The 19,997-nt window shown below is 37.3% G+C and overlaps 1 protein-coding gene across 1 annotated transcript in view; it reads right to left on the bottom strand.

Annotated features, from left to right (window-relative positions):
• The window catches only part of FREM3 (FRAS1 related extracellular matrix 3), an 89,190-nt gene that overhangs the window by 63,161 nt on the left and 6,032 nt on the right, over nucleotides 1-19,997 (bottom strand). The window contains 1 exon segment of the mRNA XM_014949815.1: nucleotides 18,991-19,080. Coding sequence (XP_014805301.1) covers nucleotides 18,991-19,080 — 90 coding nt within the window.

Raw genomic sequence — 19,997 nt, 5'->3', positions numbered from 1 at the left:
TTTCCTTTCATCATCACTAGGAAAGATCAGAGAGCAAGAGAGCTAAAGATATACATCACTTTTCAGTGGTACGTATGTCACATCCAACTGAACTCAATACCTGGCTTTTTGTGAACTCCTGCATGAAACAAAATGATCCCAAAAGCGGACCCCAAACACTCTGTAGGGTTAAAATAGACTCAAAATAAACTGATCTAGTTTTCTCTTACTCGGAATATCACAGAACTTAGCATCCTAGAAGACAAATGTCTGGAACACCCTTTGGCCCCATCTTTTAATATGCGAATAGCAAAACACCCACTCACACTTCTAGACAATTTTGTGTCCTTTTCAAACAGACATCTCATTTGATAAGTGCACTTCCAACAGCAGGTTCCCAACCTTGGCCTGCTCAAGTTCAGTGAAAATAAGGATAGCAGAGGAACTTGTACTATGCCCAATACTAATACGAGGTTCAACACTTATCTACCTCCTCACAACTTCTTCACCCATTCCTCACCTCAGAACTGGGAAAAGACTACAGCAGGAGATGGTTACATTTTAAAGTTAATATATTTCCTGTAGTTTTTTAACAGATAATAAAATGTAGTATAAGGAACCCACCTGAGGATTCAGTATTTCTACTTTAAAAATAACATGCAGGAGACCTTTATTCTGTAAAGTGTGTTCCAAATATATGCTTAAATATCTCTATTTTCTAACTAAACCACAAATTCATCAGATTACTTGCATATGGGTCAAAAGCTGTAAAATCTTGCAGCTTCCCATTTTGCAATTTTTAGGAAGAATATACATGTAGGGACAATTGCTGGAAAAATTAAGTATTCATATAAAGTATTTTACATCTGCATTTTTCAGAGAAACAGAGAACACAGAAACAAACCATATCTTAAAAACAGGCCAGTATGAAATCAGATGGTTGCCAGTTCTACAGTTACGATACACAGAGGTACTCCAACAAGATATTATAACTAATAAGGCTGTAAGCCTTTCAGCATAAAGTCCATCAGCCTTTTCCTGGCCAAAGAGGGAAGCCTTCAAGGGAGGTCTCATACCATCAACTTCATAAATCTAACAAAGGCAGAAAGGTTTTTCTTATGAAAGAAAATGTCATAAAAATCTCATGAGTTTCATGAAAGACAGCCCTCCATATTTAGTGTCTTCCTTAAAAATACTATCCTGGTTTATGTTTTCTTGGTCTTATTACCCCTAAGCAAGGGTTGATGTCATGCCAAGTGCTCTTAGATCTTGGGGAAAAAGGCTAGATTAATACAAGGAGGAAAAAGTTGGCCATGTGCTTGGCACATGGGTCCTGCATGCTATAAACCTCACAGACAGCACAAGTATATATTCAGCAGTTGTAAATTAGTAAAGAATAGTACATTAATAACCCAATTTCAGGACACTTTCTTTCTTTTTCGCTCTGGTGAAAAGTCCATCCGACCACCACCTCAGACTTTGGTTCAGCTTAGGTGGTTGGCAGTGTTTCTATCAATTCCTTCAAGGGAAGTTATGTTTCTTTACAACAGCTGCTCTGTGGATAAAAGCATATTTGCAGTTGGCTTTGATTTTCTGGATAGCTAAAATTTACTGAAAGGGACCAGAAAGATAGAAAGCAGTTCAAGGGAATAAACAGTGAAGAAAATAAAAGGAATGAAAAATTGGAGAAGCACAGAAGGAAGAAAGAACAAAACCCACCAGCTCATAAAAAGAAAGTAAACTTACAGATACATGAAAGAGAAGTAGTTCCAAGTGCTGGAAAACTTAAAAAGGGAGATGAGAGGGAAGAGAAAATCTAAATTAATTCATAAATTTGCTATCTCTTAATTTTCTAGCTAAGTCACAAATGGGTACTCATCCCTCTACCACACAAAAATCTTTAAAAATTCTTGGGCAAGGGACAGATAGGAGGTCAGAAAATGTAGAATTGGTTGAGAACTAGGCAGCTTTTCTTCTTTCTTTATTTTGAACAAAATTAATCTTGTACTATGGCTCAAGCAGTTATTTTTTCAGAGAAGTCATGCTCTAAGAAACTAAAAGAAGAAAAGAAACCTCCATAACAAAGCAAAACAACAGTCTCCCCTGCCCCAGACCCAGATATCTCATTTCCCCCTGCATTTACATAGATGCATTTAGAAAGGGGTTTGGTAATTTTTTTTTTGTTGCTGTTCGGTGTGTACCACAACATCAGGCTGTATTTTAATGACTGAATATTCTCAGTCTGGTATTTCTAATGAGCAAACATTCTGGCTCAGAAGGAACAAGTGGCTGTTCCGAGCAGGCCAACTAAAACAGCTGCCATTAATCCCTAATCTTCTTTTATCTTCCTTCCTTGTCTGGCATGCACAGAAGGTCTAACTCAGACAAGCAGCAGGCAGACATACTACTGGACTCAAGAAAACTTTGTTCTCACAAAAGTATTTTCCAACAAACTTTAAATAAACAAACAGTCAGCAATAACTTCAGACTGAAAATTCAGAAATGGAGTTACTGTTCCTAAAAATAATTTATTTTTTAAATTCTATAGATTTTTTCTATAAAATTAATACTGTAAGCACAAATTACAAAATTAGAAGATGTAAAAGAGGACTAGGTCTTTGTCTTTACTTTTGACCTAATTAGTAGATTTTCCTCTCCTGAATGTCTCAAGAGCTGAAATAACAGCATAAGCTATCAACGTAGAAAAAAACCCACTTTTTTCAGGAAAAAGTCATCTTCCTTGGCCTACTCTAAGCAGCTACTTTTACCCGAGGTAAAGGAAAATCTAGAGAAACATCAAATTATTGTTGAAATGGCTTTCTAAAGCTCTGTTCACCCAAATACCTTAAGTCTGATTATAACATAAATTCTATGGCAAGGACATGCCAGCTTTTCAGAAGACCTTAGACTTAACTTTGAAGAATAAACAAATAAAAACAAACAGTGAGCAATTTATAAAACCCCTTAAAAAAATATCTAAATGCAAAGTGCAGAATACATGTCAAAAGTGGCTGCTGTATATTATCACACTTTTTCTTTAAGCGCATGCAAGTCAAAAATAGGAAAAGATTGCAAGTGTTAAAAAAGAGCAGTAATTATCAAAGGAGCAAAAATTAGCTGACAAAAAAGCACACGTGATCTCTTTGAGTGCACAAATTTAAAACAGTGGTACTGCACCATAGTCAAGACTTTTACACGTCCTTTAAATCATAATTCATGTTTTTTTATAATTCATGCCTGATTTCAGTTATCATCTAGAAATTTGGAACCCTTAATGAATCTACATACAACTGCTTATGCTCAAGATTATTTTTTTTCCTGTTTGGTGTGGTTGGACAGGGGGGTTAAAGGAACAGGCAGTGTTGTTCATATTTCACTGGAACTACTTTCATTATTGCAGCTTGTGGTGGAAGGTTGGTGTGCACAGGTTGAATGACCTTGGCCCTCTGCTTTTAAATCTAACCCAGTTATGAGGATTTCATCTTTTCATCCACCCAAATTCCAAGAGACCTGGAAGTTGACTAGGAGATCTGTAATATGAGAATGATGAGCCAGTGCCTGCAGTGAAACACGAGGCGAGCCTGCGCAGCAGACCAAAAGCCACATCCCATTTTTGCATTCGCTTGCCCACCCTTCCCCACTCCCCCTCCAGGACTGGGGGGTTGCAGTGTATTATCAATATAACAAAAACTACACACATTTTGTAAAAAAAAACAACCACAATCTGATATGCTGCCGTATTCTCAATCAGGATAGAGTGTTACTTCATTTGTGACTCCAGTGTTTTTACTCATGTTCTTTGCCATAGTTGTTTTGCTTTGACCTGTTTTTATCATAAATTAGTAATCTCTGCCCAGACTCTGTCATCCTCCACCTAAATCAAGTATTGTATTCTTCTGTTAAAATCTGTCATTTACACTATATCTTTATAGTCTTTCTAGAAGCCATTAACTCAAGATAAAAAATGTCCTTAAAGCCTCACAATAATATACTTTTCTGCACTATGTGGTTCTATACTAAAACTATTTATCCAGTGGAAGTCATCATTACAGACTGTTCAGCTTACTGGAACACAAAAAAATATGTGCTCCAATTTACTCTAACTATTAGCATGGAGGAAGATGGTTTAGCCTGCATGGTTGGGAAGGTGTCCTCCATCAACTAGGCATTCCTCGTTCTTAGAGTTTTTCAGATAAATGAAGACACCGCAAGAGATCAGATGGTAAAAGCAGCTCTCAAACAAACTGACTGCTGCTCCAGAGACTGTAAATATTTTCAAGCACAGGAGTTCCCGAGAAGCCCAAGAATTTTTGTTCTGGCAAAAAGGAACTTGGTGTTTGCAACAAACCATCATCACTGCACTTCTACATAAACCAGATTTGTTGGTAGAGGGGAGTTGCATTTAATAGTACAATTAGGAGAAAAATACAAAGAAAAGAAGTTTTGTGTTACAGGTTTGTCTAATTTTTGATTGTTTTCTAACAGCCTCAGTTGTAGATAACTGTAGTCTAGCCAGGACATATTTTGTTTGGAAACAGACCCATTTTTAGAAGGAGATGGAAAGTTTAAAAGTGGAGGGTTCAGGAAAGGGAGATGGAGCAGGGACTGAGACAGAGCTACTGTGGAAAGATGTGTGTGCAAAGGCACAAAGATGCCCCTTACCACCATCCAAGGCATTTCCAGTTGTTCCTCAGAGTATCATTACAGGGATACTACAAAATTTATTAGAGGTCATCTACATACATAGTCTGACATATTCTGCTTGTTAAGTCTAACTCCTACTCCTCATTTAATTTAAGAACAAATTAATTTTCTTCGTAACCAGGTGGCTCAAACAACAATAAACTACCCTGAAATCAGGCCTGTGGTCCAATGAAGGTATATACAAGACAGATGGGAAATAAGAGCTTGCTAGTTATTATTTCACAAAGGTCTCCTTGTTTGGAAAGACTCAGAGAAAAAAAGAGAAAAGAGAAAAAAAAACCCACACAGAATTAATGAACATAAGAATAGTGAAGTTAACAACAACAACAAAATATTAAAAACCTGGAACATGCCTCTGAAAGAAACTAAGAGTGAGCTCTTTGGTAATTTTTCACCTTAATTTGAACAAGCAAACTTTCTGTGTCAGAAAAATCTTCATCAAAAAAAAAAAAGGAAATAAAAAACTTCCTTGTGACTTGTTTGCTTTAGATGGCTCTTGGATTTTTATTATGCAGAAGGCTCTGCAGACAGTGTACTTCCTTAATAAAGTGATGAGTGTTCCTTGAAAAATGTTTGTAGGTAAAGCTAATACTAAAGTCTCTGCTTTTCTGGACTGTATTCAGCCTGAAAGAAGTCATGGTAACTGTGGGATTTTGCTCTTCCACCACCATCCTTTTTTGTATTAACTACATTAAAAGCTATATTCCAAGGAATCTTCTTCATTTCCATGTTTAGGTTAATTACAGAAACTACCTGCCACTGCAGAAAAAGCAACATCAACCAATTCAATTAGCCTAAATTGTGCAGTATTCAGTTTACAAGCTGTCCATACACTGAAGAAGAATTCACCAGAGAATTCTACCAGATCTTCACAGTAACAAACCCATTCAAGAGTTCAGCAAGCCGTTTGAACTGATGAACCAGCAAAACTGGTGTGATACATCCTTCATTAGAAATGTCCTTACCCCTTAGTCTTGCATATACTCATGGTCTGTCTTTGATCCTTACCCACCCTAACACATCTGATCTAATTCAGGCTTCCTTAGAATCAGTTGTTTCAAACAGCTGTCAATCCATTTACAAGCTGTCATGTCTGATTACCTGTACAAATGATTTCCCAAATTGCTAAAATATCATGAGAACAATATACAGAATATGCTTGTTGGCAATGATTCTTTTATCATGAGAATGTAAGAGCCTTACGGGCTTATAGAATGGGGTTGTGGGACTTGACTATAAGCTTTTGAAAGGGCAGTATGATAAACATGCTTTACAGTGCAGCCAAGGGAAATTAATACAGGAAGTAATAAACCATAAATGAAAGTAGAAAGACTAATCACCAGGCTCCACAGACACCTGTCTAAATTCTGGAGAGGCGCCAAGAGATACCACAGAAACATATGTTTCTTTCATGCTTCAAAGGCCTTCCCTTTTACTCTCTGGTGAAATGCCTGCTCAGGCTTAAAGATCATTGCCACATGGCTCTTTTGCAGAGCCATAGTAAGACCAGTAAATTAGGATGGATAACAACAAAAAGGTTTCCTGAACTCTCCAACCACTTGATGTTGGCTGAAGTTCCACAACAGGGTAATCACCTGGAGCTTATCCAGGATCCTTATAGAAATCAGAATTTGTCTAACAAGGATCAGCATTACAAAAAGTGATGAATGCCTTTACCGCCCTTTTTCTTGATTTTCTGCCCCCATAACTCTGTGACAATCTTGACTTCTTCACACATGAAGGCTGCTTGCCCATATACGCTGTCCTTTGATATCCTCAAAAGGCAGTGCCAGCTGGGTTCCCCGAAAAAGTGCAGTTGTGTTTCAAGAGAATGTTCATTTTTTATACAATTTCATTTTGTGGAAAATAAAGACAAGCACTAGAGCACCGTGAAACCTGCTCATGTTATCACACTTGGCCAGGACAGTCCCTAGGCAAGCCTGCTTAAAGGAAAGTAAAGTGGGTACTCAAAATAGAAATAAATGCTCCTGCATACAACCTCACTCCTACTCACAGAGCTCATGAAGCACATAAGTTGTCCTTGACAAGAGCTTCATCGTAACTTACACACTGTATCACGACAGAGAAAGCCTGGCAGCAATTTCATGACATGGCAAACAAGTGATGGCAATGCCATTTAGTCACAGAGCAGGTTGAAATTAGGAGATTACTGCTGAAAACGTAAGAAGAGCCAAACTGCACAAGTAAATAATTGCCACTGAAGAAAAAAATCGATGACTGAGTTATTGCATGTGGTACACAAAGGAGAAGAATGGTAACTTCTCCCTGTGGACGTACTGATTTGGCAACTGTTTCCTTTATGCTAAGCCTTGAATCTGCAGAAAAGATCACAACCTAATTAAGTGCAGACAGATTAACTGGAACACATTTGTTTTTTAAAAATACTCTTCAAACTTCTGTCCTAGAAACTACGTTACTTGGCAGAGAAAACCTTTAGATGTGGATTTGATTATCCCTTAGCCCTTTTGCTAAGATCCAAAATCCAAAAGGAATCTCTAACCTGTCAGTGCCAGGTTAGAGGATAGCAGCTGAACTCGTAGTCTCCTTCCCAACAGCTCAATCGCTGCCTGTGCTAGCATAGAACAGCAACAACAATAATTAAGTTATCTGATGCCTCACATTCACCAAATATAATAAAAGGTATAGTGACGGGTTCCAGTCACAATAACTATGATGAACTGACTATGCATTGTAATCTTAGTGAATATAAAAATTGAAAATTTACCACGTGGATTGGAAAAAAACTGTACAAATCTTTCAAGAGAACCATAGGCCTGACTCTGAGGTAGACTGTTATTGTTGGAACTGCCTGATTACATGAAGCAGCTTAATTTGTTCACGATGCTGGGACAAGATCAAAGTGATATAGATAGATAAATACAGCTGAGTAGATAGATATACATGACATTCTTAAAAAAGGCCGTTCTTCCTGTGTTTGTTCTTCAAACAGTGCTCATCACAGTTACAAATTCAATCCCAGTCTCTGAAAACAACAATTCTTTGAATCTCTCTGGCTCATTTAGGAGAAAGCAGGAGGAAAAGATCAATGGAGGCATTCATTCTACCCATGCTCCTGCATACTCCATCCTGAACAAAATATAATTTCAGTTATGCTGTTACATAGTCAGTGCCAAAATGCAGTACATTTCATAACCATCAAATTAAGTAGAGAGGAAAGATCTATTACCAAGTTTATCATTCTCTGTGCAAAAATAACATCATGGCTGACAACACACAGGTTCAATGCACAAAGGATGCAATTACCTTATGCTAATCGTAACTCAGAAGTGCAGAGCCTTCATCATAAACACAAAGCCTCTATATTTTCCAAAAAGTAACTTTCCATGTGTGCTAACGTGAGATAAAACTACCCATCCATAATGCAAATGGTAGCTTTAACCATAAATTAAGTTCCTCCCCTGAATCAATGCTCTTTTGCAACATACTTTAATATGCTTGGCATTTCAGGTCCCTGAAGAAGTTGAGGCTTCACAGCGAGACCTTGGAGGTGTTGTAAATCAAGGATCAGTGCCAAAGATTTATGTTATGGTTTGACCTTTAAAGTGTTCCAGCAAGAGGCAACTGACTGATCTGCAGTTTGAATCTGCAAGGTTCATAAGCATGATGATTGTCTCAGGAAGTTATGGCCTTCATAATTCTCCAAATTACATCAACCTGTCAAAACTGGGCAACACGGTGGATACTACAGGCAGTCATTAGGGAAGGCTTCTTAAAGCACCATACTAGATAGAAGCTGAACAATGGACAGTACCTTAAGCCAGAAAGCTTTGCCATCTGAGAATAATAAGAATATGCTATTCATTCTTTACCTGCAATCACAAAGAAATGTCATAAAACTCTATAACATCAGGAAGAGCAGCTGCCTAACTTCAGAGAGATTTCTTTCCTAGGTAGGGCTAATGTCAATGTTGTTGACCTGTGAAGCCACTTCCTGCATAACAGGTAAGAAGAGCACAATCCAGAGTAATGGACAGGAACACGGCTGACCTTGGAAAGTTCAGTCTCATCACTGGTGCCAGTTAAGTTCAAATGACACGTGAGAAGTCAAATACTTAAAAGAAGTATTTTCCTGGTCACAGCATTGTAGGTAGAAAATCCCACACTCCTCCTCTCCATCCCAGCAATGATCAGACAGCCGGCATAAGGCAATGCAAGCCCTGCCTTAGGAAGAGCACAATGGCTCTCTCCTTTGTCTACATAATGATCAGACAGCCGGCATAAGGCAATGCAGGCCCTGCCTTAGGAAGAGCACAATGGCTCATCACAAAGGATGAAGCTAACAAGGGAGAATCTGGGACCACCTTCATCAAGATGAGTGCTATTAATGCAGCAGCTGTACCCCTCATGAGTTCTGGAGACTCAGAGACTTGCCTCTTGGGACACAACCCCCTTATAACCTCCTTTGGAAGATACTGCTTTGGAGTAGCGTCTGGTCTGCATATTCTGTCCATTAACGTACCTTCACTTAATTTTTTACAGATGAATAACAATACTGAAATGCATTTTCTAGTGTTTCAGAATAGCTGGCTTCTAAGAACTGATAACAAGCTGAAACAAATGGAAAATATTAGACTCAGATTTCAAAGAGGTTGATGCTGAGAAGCTCTGTGCTGATACTGACAATAAACTTCAAGGAAATTTAGGTGAAACCAGTTAACAAGTTTGCAACTTGTCGCTATTTCAATTTCCATTTTGCATAATTGAGCTTGAGTTCCAAACACAGGAAACTGAATCCCACAGTATCCTAAAAACATTTTGAGTACTGCAGGAGATGCATGTTGAGCAGAAAAAGTAAATTTATTTTCTGAGTCAGGCATATTATATAGAACAGGTTTATATGGTCTTTTTTTCTTGCCCGAACTCGTGGATAGTGACAGAGAAAGGAATAACAACACTTTCCTGAATGTATCACACATGTAAAGGGCATCATCAATGCCCAACAGAAAAGCATATAAAAATACATTTTTAAGTTAATTTGCTCTGTGTTACTTAAAATACCTTCTGGATTCACAATTTGCACTTTGAAACTATACTTCAATTTCTAATTGCCCACCTATGCATTCAGATGGTTCACCAGAGGTTAAGAGAATTACAGGGGAATCTCTGCCCCTCTAATTACAAGAGGTTAAACTAGGAGCCATTTCATAACATTTTAAATGCACGTTTAATCCTTGTGCTTAAAATTCCCATCACTGACAACAGTTATGGAACAGAAATATTTTCCTTTTAATAATACTTTAAAGAAAATTACCTACTTATGCTGTCAAAGACATTAGAAAGACAAATCACAGGCCCATGTGAACCCTGAAGACACAGACAGTAATTGAATTTTTTTTTTTGGTAGAGATTACTGATACATAACATAGGAAAAAAAAAGGAATGAGGTAAAGAAGAACTGCAAAAAGACATGCAGAAGAAAAAGAAACTGAGATTTCAAAGAACCAGAGGAGGACAGCTGAGTGCCCAAGGCATGCCAGATCTTCAGGAAGAGCATCACAGACCATCAGTCAGCAATTTGAGCAGCACTAAAAAATTGTATCATTTAAGTACATCCTGTTTTTGAAAACAATGCTCCTTAAGTGATAAATGAGAAATATTTACTCAACTTTTTTTTTGAGAACTGAAATCCAATATTACCAAAGATGTCAGGTAAGCAGACAAAAAGAACCTAACTTTATCTGTTGTCCAAGGAGCTCACCTACATCCTCTCTCCTAATAAGAAAAGATTCAAAACCTAAATAACAACATCATTTTTTACAAAGAGATGCTTAAATTACTAGAGGTGCAGGAAGGACAGAAACGTTCAGCACAAATTTCTTCTTTGTTATGGATAAAATCAGACTGATGGCCTTGTACTATGAGAAGGAACTACTTTCTAAAGTACACAATCCAGTTTCTAAACTGACACTAGAAAGGGCTGAACACCATATTATTATTATTAAAAAACAACAATCCCATGTACTCTTCAAACACATGTAGTATGTGCCAATAATAAAGCAGCTGGCAGATCTTACTCTGGTTCAGAAAGTGCTATTTCTAAATGGGATTAATAAAGGTTAGTACTCAGTGGGATGCTAATCTATTCCTTCTGTGATCTAGGAAGACATCATCTTTTCTGGTAATACTTGATGATAATGGGTGGTTTAAAAAGTTAAAAAAGAGACAAGAATGGGGAAAAATTTGCTGAACTAACTGAGCTGCTCAGTAGGCAGAGTCTACTAAAACAAACCCCACATTTCAATACGTCCAACTGCAAAGTTTTACAGAGATCTTTTAGATTTTATCAACAAATAAAGTAGATAGTATGTATGGAATGAGGCACCTTGTCCTGGAAAGCTGCATTTCCGAAAAGGATCTCTTATGCAAAGCAGAAAAAACCCAAACCCAATAATAAATAATCTTCCACTGCAATACTAGAGCTAGAGAATCCTTTGGTTTACAATGGGGAGAACAGCAATCAGGAGCTTCAAGGTTATTTTACTTCTCTTCTAAGAATAGGAATTCAGCACGCAGTTCTGCTTTCTACAGTTAAAAAAGGCCCTTGAGAAAATGGGGTAGACACAGCAAAAAGGACACAAAAATAATTATTGCCTTATTGGAAAAGTATTTCATATTAGGAATGAAGTACATACAGATGCCTACGTTGTGTAAAATAATGCTGTGGTAAGAAATTCATCAGCTCTAGCTGGCAAATACATTTACATAACAAAGCAGCACCACGTGCAGAGACACAAGTTTGGATTCTGACTGGACTTCAAAAGCTCAGTCAAAAGAAAACCAAAAGATACTTTGAGTGCAGAGCAGAAATATTATTTCTAGGAGAAAGCCAAGAGGGATAAACAATTCTTCAATGTAGCACTGTCATGAGAAGAATTTGTAGCCCTAAGGTGAAGCCAGACTACTCGAGCTTTTGTAAACACATGCTTTTTCCTCAGTGAGGATGATTAATTACTGGAACATATTAGCCTGGAAAGTTTGGCTTTTCCTTTTTACTTACTTACACTTTTAATATAAAAATCAAGCCTAGATACTCTATGAAATGTGTTAGTTCAAAGAAAAGGCTTCTGGACTCGGTAAAGTAACTGAGTGAAATTAGCTGGAATACACAGCAGAAGACAGCAAATGACCTCGTGGTCCCCTTCAGCTGAAACCACCTGGCTTGAAGAATTTACAGGAGAAATACCTGATTTCAATTTACCTTTTTTTTTTTTTTTTTATAACAAAAAAAACACCCGGACTTCAAAAGCTCAGTCAAAAGAAAACCAAAAGATACTTTGAGTGCAGAGCAGAAATATTATTTCTAGGAGAAAGCCAAGAGGGATAAACAATTCTTCAATGTAGCACTGTCATGAGAAGAATTTGTAGCCCTAAGGTGAAGCCAGACTACTCGAGCTTTTGTAAACACATGCTTTTTCCTCAGTGAGGATGATTAATTACTGGAACATATTAGCCTGGAAAGTTTGGCTTTTCCTTTTTACTTACTTACACTTTTAATATAAAAATCAAGCCTAGATACTCTATGAAATGTGTTAGTTCAAAGAAAAGGCTTCTGGACTCGGTAAAGTAACTGAGTGAAATTAGCTGGAATACACAGCAGAAGACAGCAAATGACCTCGTGGTCCCCTTCAGCTGAAACCACCTGGCTTGAAGAATTTACAGGAGAAATACCTGATTTCAATTTACCTTTTTTTTTTTTTTTTTAATAAAAATAAAAACACCACAGAAGACATCACAGCAGGGAACTAACAGAAGGCTGAAAAGTTAGATTGATGAGGGAAGAGAAGAGCAGTCAAGCAGCTTTGGGAAGTAAAGAATAGAAAGGAGATTGGAAGGAAGATGGTTTGGGAAGGAGGGGACATAAAACCTTGATTGCACTGATAGTTCAAAATTGTAAGGATTAATGATAGAACCCAGTAGTGTCAGGGCACAGAGAGGAAAATGAAACTGAAAATGTTCAAGCAGAGATGACCATCAGCATCTTTTTGACTCTCAATCTCTCCCATCAAGCACCTCAAGACGTCAATAATGTTCATACATATAGTGGGGAGGCAAAACAGATCAACTTGTCAACTAAGATCTTCTTGTGCCCTGCAATTTAACTATTGACTTTCAGCCATCTCACATTATACAGGGTGTTAAAAGTAAACTTTGCTAACCATAATAGTAAAGAAGAACACTTCATTCTCTTCCTCTCATTTCTATTAACAAATGCCACATACTTTTTCTGAGTCCTTTACTCCAGAATAAACAGTACCAAATCCTTTAATCTATTCTTACTGGTAAAGTTTTCTAAATCAATGATGATTCTCATTTCTTCCCCCAAGAAAGTTTCTCCAGTTTCACTAGGTCTTCACAAATTCAGACAAAATTTGTACAAGAAATCTAGTAGGGGGGCTTATTAGCACTGAGTGGAACAATAATTTCTTGCATCTTAAAAACAATACTGTCATTCAGTTCCTCAGTTCTAGTACGATTGTTCTCCATTACACAGTAATAAAAATAAACATCTTGTATCAGCAGAAATGGTGATGCAGCTCAGAGGGGAGGATTAAAATAAAAAATAAACAGATAAAGCCTTGTCTTCAAGTGTGTAACTTGATTCATTTGGAAAATCTGGCTTTAGAATTGAAAACACTGTAGAGCATGTATCTTGCAACAGCAATAGATGAAGAGATGAATCAAAATCATGTCAGAAACACTTCAATGTTTTCATTCCACTATTGCTCAGGTTCTCTCCTTTCAGCAGAAACATAATGCCTTTGCAAACAACTGTATCAAAATAAAGCCTCCCCACCTAATGGCTTTTCATTCTTGAGGTCAACACAGGTAAAACGCATCATTCAGTGCTGTCAAGAATGACAGCAAATTAGAGCACACCAAAACCACATCAAAAATGGAAGGCATTTTCCCATTGAATTCAAAAGATTCCTGCAGTGCAAGTTATTTGACAAGCTTTGTTGCATAAGAATTCATACATCTTTGCTGACTAATGTTTTCAAACTTTATTAAAAATGAAAAAGTTTTTGTAAGCTCCTTAAAAATTCTATTTAACTTGGGAGACATATAGCTTGGGGTGTTTTTTAAGACTACGTGGAGATGGCTCATCAGTTGGAAATTCCTTCCCTCTCAAATGAGGCACTTTTGTGTCTGAAAGTGGTGAAATTCTGCAACATCTTTTGCAAGGTCTGCAAACTACTTTCAGATTTGTGGATGTGAGCAGAAAGATGCACAAAACCTGCCTACTAAAAAGGAGCAATTTTTAGCAAAAGGATGGTACCCTGACTTGCATACGGTAACACTAAGTTGATCTGTAAAATCACTAGTAAAATTAGAGAAAACCTTACCTACACATAAGAGTGGACAGCTGTGTTAGATAAATACCGTCATTAACATGCACAAACCTCACCAGATATTAAGATTGATCATTAACTACATTCTGCCAGATTAGGTGATCAAATTCAAACGAAGGATTGTTAACAAGCTGACACAATTGCCATATTTCAGTTTGTGTTACAAATGGAAACAACAAAACAGAAACAACTAAACACCATTTAATTCCTGCTAAGAGGTTAATTTTTCACTTCCACATTGTGCATTAATGAGAAAACCTACTGTCAAGCGACCAGATGTAACTTTTCTAGATTTTATAAGAAAGCATGTGACTTGCTACAATACTGTATTAGAAACTGCAAGAACTGTGTAGCTCACAGAATTACAAAAGCCTGTATTCTTGTACCTTCTTAGGTACAACCGTCAATCAAAACCCCAAGAGATTATCCAGAATTAAGGAGCCATACTCCTTGCCTAGAAAAACACTAACAAGTTTAAAGATAAAAGGCTGAAGCTCCTTAGATCAGTCTCAGGGAAGCCTAGATCAGTCCCTGGATCAGCTCCCTGGCTGAACACTCTGTCTATGGAAAGCAAAAACTAAGAAAAAAGGTGGAAAACCCACATATGACCAGAGAACTGCTAGGTTTTCCTTAGGTTTTTCACCCAACCACACCTCCTCCATGCAATTTATTTGCAGTAGCACCAATCAAATACTGATTAGAAGGCCTCCGAGTGAAATTACAAAGTAGAATTCACAGCAAAGCTCCTGCTACTTTTAGCAGGGTCAGATTTTTACCCCGTGGATCTGGGACCACATTGAGCACAGAACAAATTCACACTTTAGATCATATTCTAAATTTTTCTTTCTACAGAGCTATTTTTAGTAGCTAGAAGTACATAATACAAGATTATATTTAAGATTTATGGATTGCAAATACACCTTAGTGTATTTCCATAGCATCCCTTTACCCAAAGGGAATTCTAAGCTTTAGAATCGCATTCCACACAAGGTCTGAAAGGAGCCTGAACTAGTCCCACAGAGTTCACACCAACAAAACATTGTAGCTTTCAGTATCACCAGGCTCTCATTATTCTTTTGGCAGCAGTAATTGAAAACAAGGTCCAGAGGGCAGCAATGACAGGAGTGTCAAAAGGTTAAGTGTACTAAAAACGCACAAAATAAAAGAAGGTGAACTCTACAGGTAAATAAAGGAGCTACTCATACAAAGTATCACTGAACATAAACCACATGGACTAACCAAGTCTAACTAAGCTGATCTTTGCATGAAAATCATCAAGGAAAATTAACAAATACTTCTGAAATCAAATATGGCAAAGTCAAAAATAACCACTCTGGGTTTACTGCATGTCATTGCTCCATTATAAATCTTTGAACAAACTTAACATGATGTTATCTATATATTCACCCCAGGAACAAACCATGAAAAACCAGCTGAATGTTACCTGCTTTGTGTTCAATTTGTACCCATGTTTGGTCTGTGAAACAAACTGCAGGATCAACACTGAACACTCACAATTCGGAGCTGCCAGCACGCACCAATAATTAGTAGGTTAAAATTCCAGTGCTTCTGCTCAAATCTTCAGTTTAATGGCAGGAATGGGAACAGTTTGCTCAAGTTAGAGGGATCGACTTCTCTGAAAGCTGCAAGCCATTCTTTCTCACACATATCGCTGATAAAGGTTTCCCAGCAGCTCTCTTAAACAGCAGAACAAGCAGTTATTCAGATAAAGAACCTAAGGGAATCTTTCCTACCCTCAGGTTAGACAAAATGCTATTATTCTAAAGGTATACTCTCCCGTTAAAGGCTGAAACTTCTGTCCAGAAGAACCTGATTGTGTTTGTGCAAGGGGAGTGATAAGACAGAGAAAAACCCATGCATTTTCTCCTTACGTTGGGTACGCACTCCTCCCAAGCACGTGTGCTTTATTGCTCATTTTCCTTTGTACTGAGCAAAATCAAATGGTTTTAAGAGGATTTTAGAAGTTCGAACATAAAAACATAGAAAATAGCAGGGGTTTTCTTGAGCATTGCTGATGCAGCTGCAAACTGCACTAGAGCAGTGTTCAGTCTCTCTTCCTACTGGGCCTTTAAGTATTTTTTCCTGAGTTGTACAACTGCTATTACAGTTGTGCCTTCTTTCAGGCACTCCCTGGGGAGGTAAGCACCCCTGAGAGAGTACATGTAATGCATTTCTAAGCACCAAAGCCATCAAAAGACTAATCCAGATAGAACTGCATTTAAAAGCATTTCCTGTGCTGCAGCAGTACTGACAGCATTGACTTTTCAATCTTCTTTCCCACACCAAGCAAGTTTTAAGTGAACTTCCAGATGTTACTCACTCAGCACACCTTCCTGTAGCCGTATACTCTTCCTGTAGCTGTGCCAGTCACACCAGAACACAACAGCCCTTCAGTCAGTACATACTTTCATTACAGGCATAGCCACACACATTTACTGCCACAGCTTTTCTCACTCTGTTTGTTGATATCTGGAACAGACAGATGATGAAGTAATCTAGCTGAAAGAATCACTCCATTTAGCAGAGACTGAAAGTGCTCTTAATGAAAAAATCTAGTAACTGACTCCCTTTGTGTCCCTGGGTGTAGAAGGAATAAGAATTACCATCTGTTCAGTCATGTCATTCTTTTTGCCCCATTGTTTCTCATCGTTATTATAGTACCACACTTACTCATGTCACAATCAGTGAAAGACTTGCATATTGATCAAGTGACAGCAAAATAAGACGCCTGTAAGAAACACAGGTAGCAGTTCACAGCACCTTCTCCTCTGCTCCAAGGGAAATTTCAGCAAAATAGACAAAGGACACGTCTCCAATTTATCGTAAATTAATAGCCTCATTTGATTTTAATTGCATTGGTTGCACACTACTTCAAAAAGAGCTAGAAAATAATTGGCTTGTGAAATCTAGCTTGTTTTTTTCCAGCCCCCTCAGCTGGCCAGCGTTCAACCTTCTTCTTTCAGCGTAACCAGAGGAAGCACAAACCAAAAGCCATTTTCAGCCTGTCATAGCTTTGTCTCCCAATTACTCTACTGGCTCCTAAAAGAGAAGATTTTTCCAGCTGTAAAGTTGCCAAGGACACAAATGTGCCAGCCATGGGGAATGGGCTGGTGCATACTTTGCTTCTGAAACAGGTCTTCCAGCTTCCTGAAGCCCAGTGTAATGACAGCTGAATGAAATTATTTGCTTACCCAAACCTTAACTAGAAAGGAAATACTTTCTTTCAAGCTATGAATACTGTACATGTTCCCAGCTGCCTACTAGTCCATCACCATTTGTAAACATGAGAAACTTGTCCCTGACAGAACCACAATGAACCAGAGGTGTGGTCGATCTAGCATTGAGAATGTTTTTAATGTCCCTTAGGCTACATAATCTTTCATATATGAGCAAAGTGACAATATCAAATGACTGGTTCCAAATGTTCAATTACTTCTTGGACAACTGAAACTAAGCAAGTCACATTTCATTGTTTTGCTAACTGATACCCTCAGTGCACTGCCTGAAAAGAATAAGGGTTCCCTACAGATGGGGCAAGGAAAACACTGGAAGCCATAACCAAGGTGCTCACATTCATCTTCAAGTCATAAAATGAATGGGTTAATTGCAGCTAATCAAAATGTCTCAGCTAACCAAAGTGCAAAATAGTTCTTAATCTGTAACAGAATGCTTATTTTTCAGGCACATACTCTTCTGTGGCTGGATTGTTTTCCAACAAATGGTGGACAAAAACCTGCAGTGATTTATTTTGCTATGAGAAGAGAGAGACTGATTATAGATAGAACGTAGCAACTGGTTTTCAAGAGAACCAGACACTCATTTTCTGGTTTGCAATAATCAGAATAAGAAGCTTTAGCAAACTAAAAGAAACCATTGCTTTTCAGTGACTATCATCATCACTATCAATGTGGATTTCTTTTTATGGAGTTTGCCAATTTTGGACAGAATATTTTAATGGTGCTTCAGACTCCTTTTGAGGCCTGTTAGAAAATACTCACAAATTTCACTTTCTGTCAAATGCCGTATTAGAATGCTATTCTGACATGTTCTATGCACTCGGGATTACATCAACCTATTACAGAAGTTTACAGAGATTATTGTGAAGGCAAATCCTTACACAGAAGTTATTTAACTCAGTTGCAAACATATTATTACTCTTCCTGTCTGCCTTAAATTAAGAGGAAATTGTGTACAATTTTGATGAATTCTCAGTGAACTTAATTCATGTGGATGATTGGGAAAAATACTGCAGCCTACAGGGAAAAAAAAACACCAATACACAAACAGAACAGAACAGATTTTAAAATAAGAATCATCAAAGGAATATACAGAAAAATGCAATATACACGCATAAGTTGATGTAAATAATCACTGGTCTATTGAAGCCTTTGAAACAGTAACAAATTGTGCAAAACAAGGATCAGTTTCTGTGTAAATAAGAACAAAATGGACTTAACCAGCCCATCTTACCACTTCACCAGGCTCTCAGTCATGAATTCTAGATCAACTGAACTCTCCTTAGCATAAATTTTCTCTTTTGATTCAGTAACTGGCCATGATTCCAAACCCACCAATGCTCCACCTTGCAGAGTTGAATTTTTGTAAGGTGCACAGCTGACAAGAGACTGACTGTCACTGCCAACAGTCTTCCGTAACAAAGAGCACTGTGACAACAGTATATCCCGTTAAGAGTCCATAGCTTGCCATAGCAGTTTGCATTAATTGTGACTTTATACATTAAAATGCATAAAATATGCTGATTTGTGTTCCTATGTGTTCATGGCACTTTTATGTATTACTTAAAAAGAAATAATAGATGCTTTGCTTATTTAATGTGAACAATCTTCCAGATGGTGTAATTTAAGATATGAATAATTAAGTATCTTAATCTTACCATTGTCTTCAATGGAGAAATAGAAGATGTCACTGGTAGCATTATCACCTTCCTTCAGGACATAGCTGATCTTCATTTCATCAACATCAGCTAAGAAAAGAATATGCTTAATGAATCATCATAGAATTTTACTACAGAATATAGGACATAGTTCATTCTACCTTTACTATTTGATTACTTATTAAGAAGTTGGCTATTTGTGCATAAAACATTTCAGCAACCAAACTGGTATAAAGTAACATGGCTTCTTATACTGGTCTATACTCAGTAACACAACATAAATTTAGGTATTACGTCAAAGAAAAATGGCAAAAAGACAGTGAGATATAGCTTTACCATAAATATTTAATTTTTAAATACTAAAGCCACATCCTTGTTTCAGCACGTTAGGAAGAATTACTTTTCTATAACTAACTTGAATCTATTGTGAGCAAAGATTTTTTTTTTAAAACTTTAATTAATTTTTTAAGCTCTTCTATGACACATGAGACTGTTGCAAGTACATTTGGAGTGAATACGAGAATGTATTAAACAAATCACAATTAGGTCTAAAAGTCAATAAAATTTTGATTTGATATTCCCAGAGAATAGGGAAAAACCATCGAGATATTTCTATTACCCAGAAGTTGCAGATGTATTATCCTGTGCCATGTTCCATCAATATGAAGATGAGAGAAGTCTTCCACTTTTATTTTAGTTAAATAAACAACAATTTCATTTGATATAAAAATGTTTGGGACATACCTAAATGTTCTTTATACTCCATTCAGCACTAAGCTGTTCCAGAACTAAATCTGATCTACTAAGAGACTCGCTCCTCTGGGGTTACCAGTTGCTCTTTTTTTGGCATGGCATATTTGGGTGCTTTCTGTCAACTGAAAATGTATGAAACATTCTTGAAGGAACGGCAAATGATTTTTCACAACACTATAGCTTGGCAGATGTACTGCAGACTTTTAAAAATAAACTCTGTTATCAGAATCTTAAAGCTACAAGTTTGGAAGTTA

Source organism: Calidris pugnax, unplaced genomic scaffold (genome assembly GCF_001431845.1).
Source record: "Calidris pugnax isolate Ruff unplaced genomic scaffold, ASM143184v1 scaffold42, whole genome shotgun sequence".
Lineage (NCBI taxonomy): Eukaryota > Metazoa > Chordata > Aves > Charadriiformes > Scolopacidae > Calidris > Calidris pugnax.
This window is presented reverse-complemented; position numbering and strand designations above follow the sequence as displayed.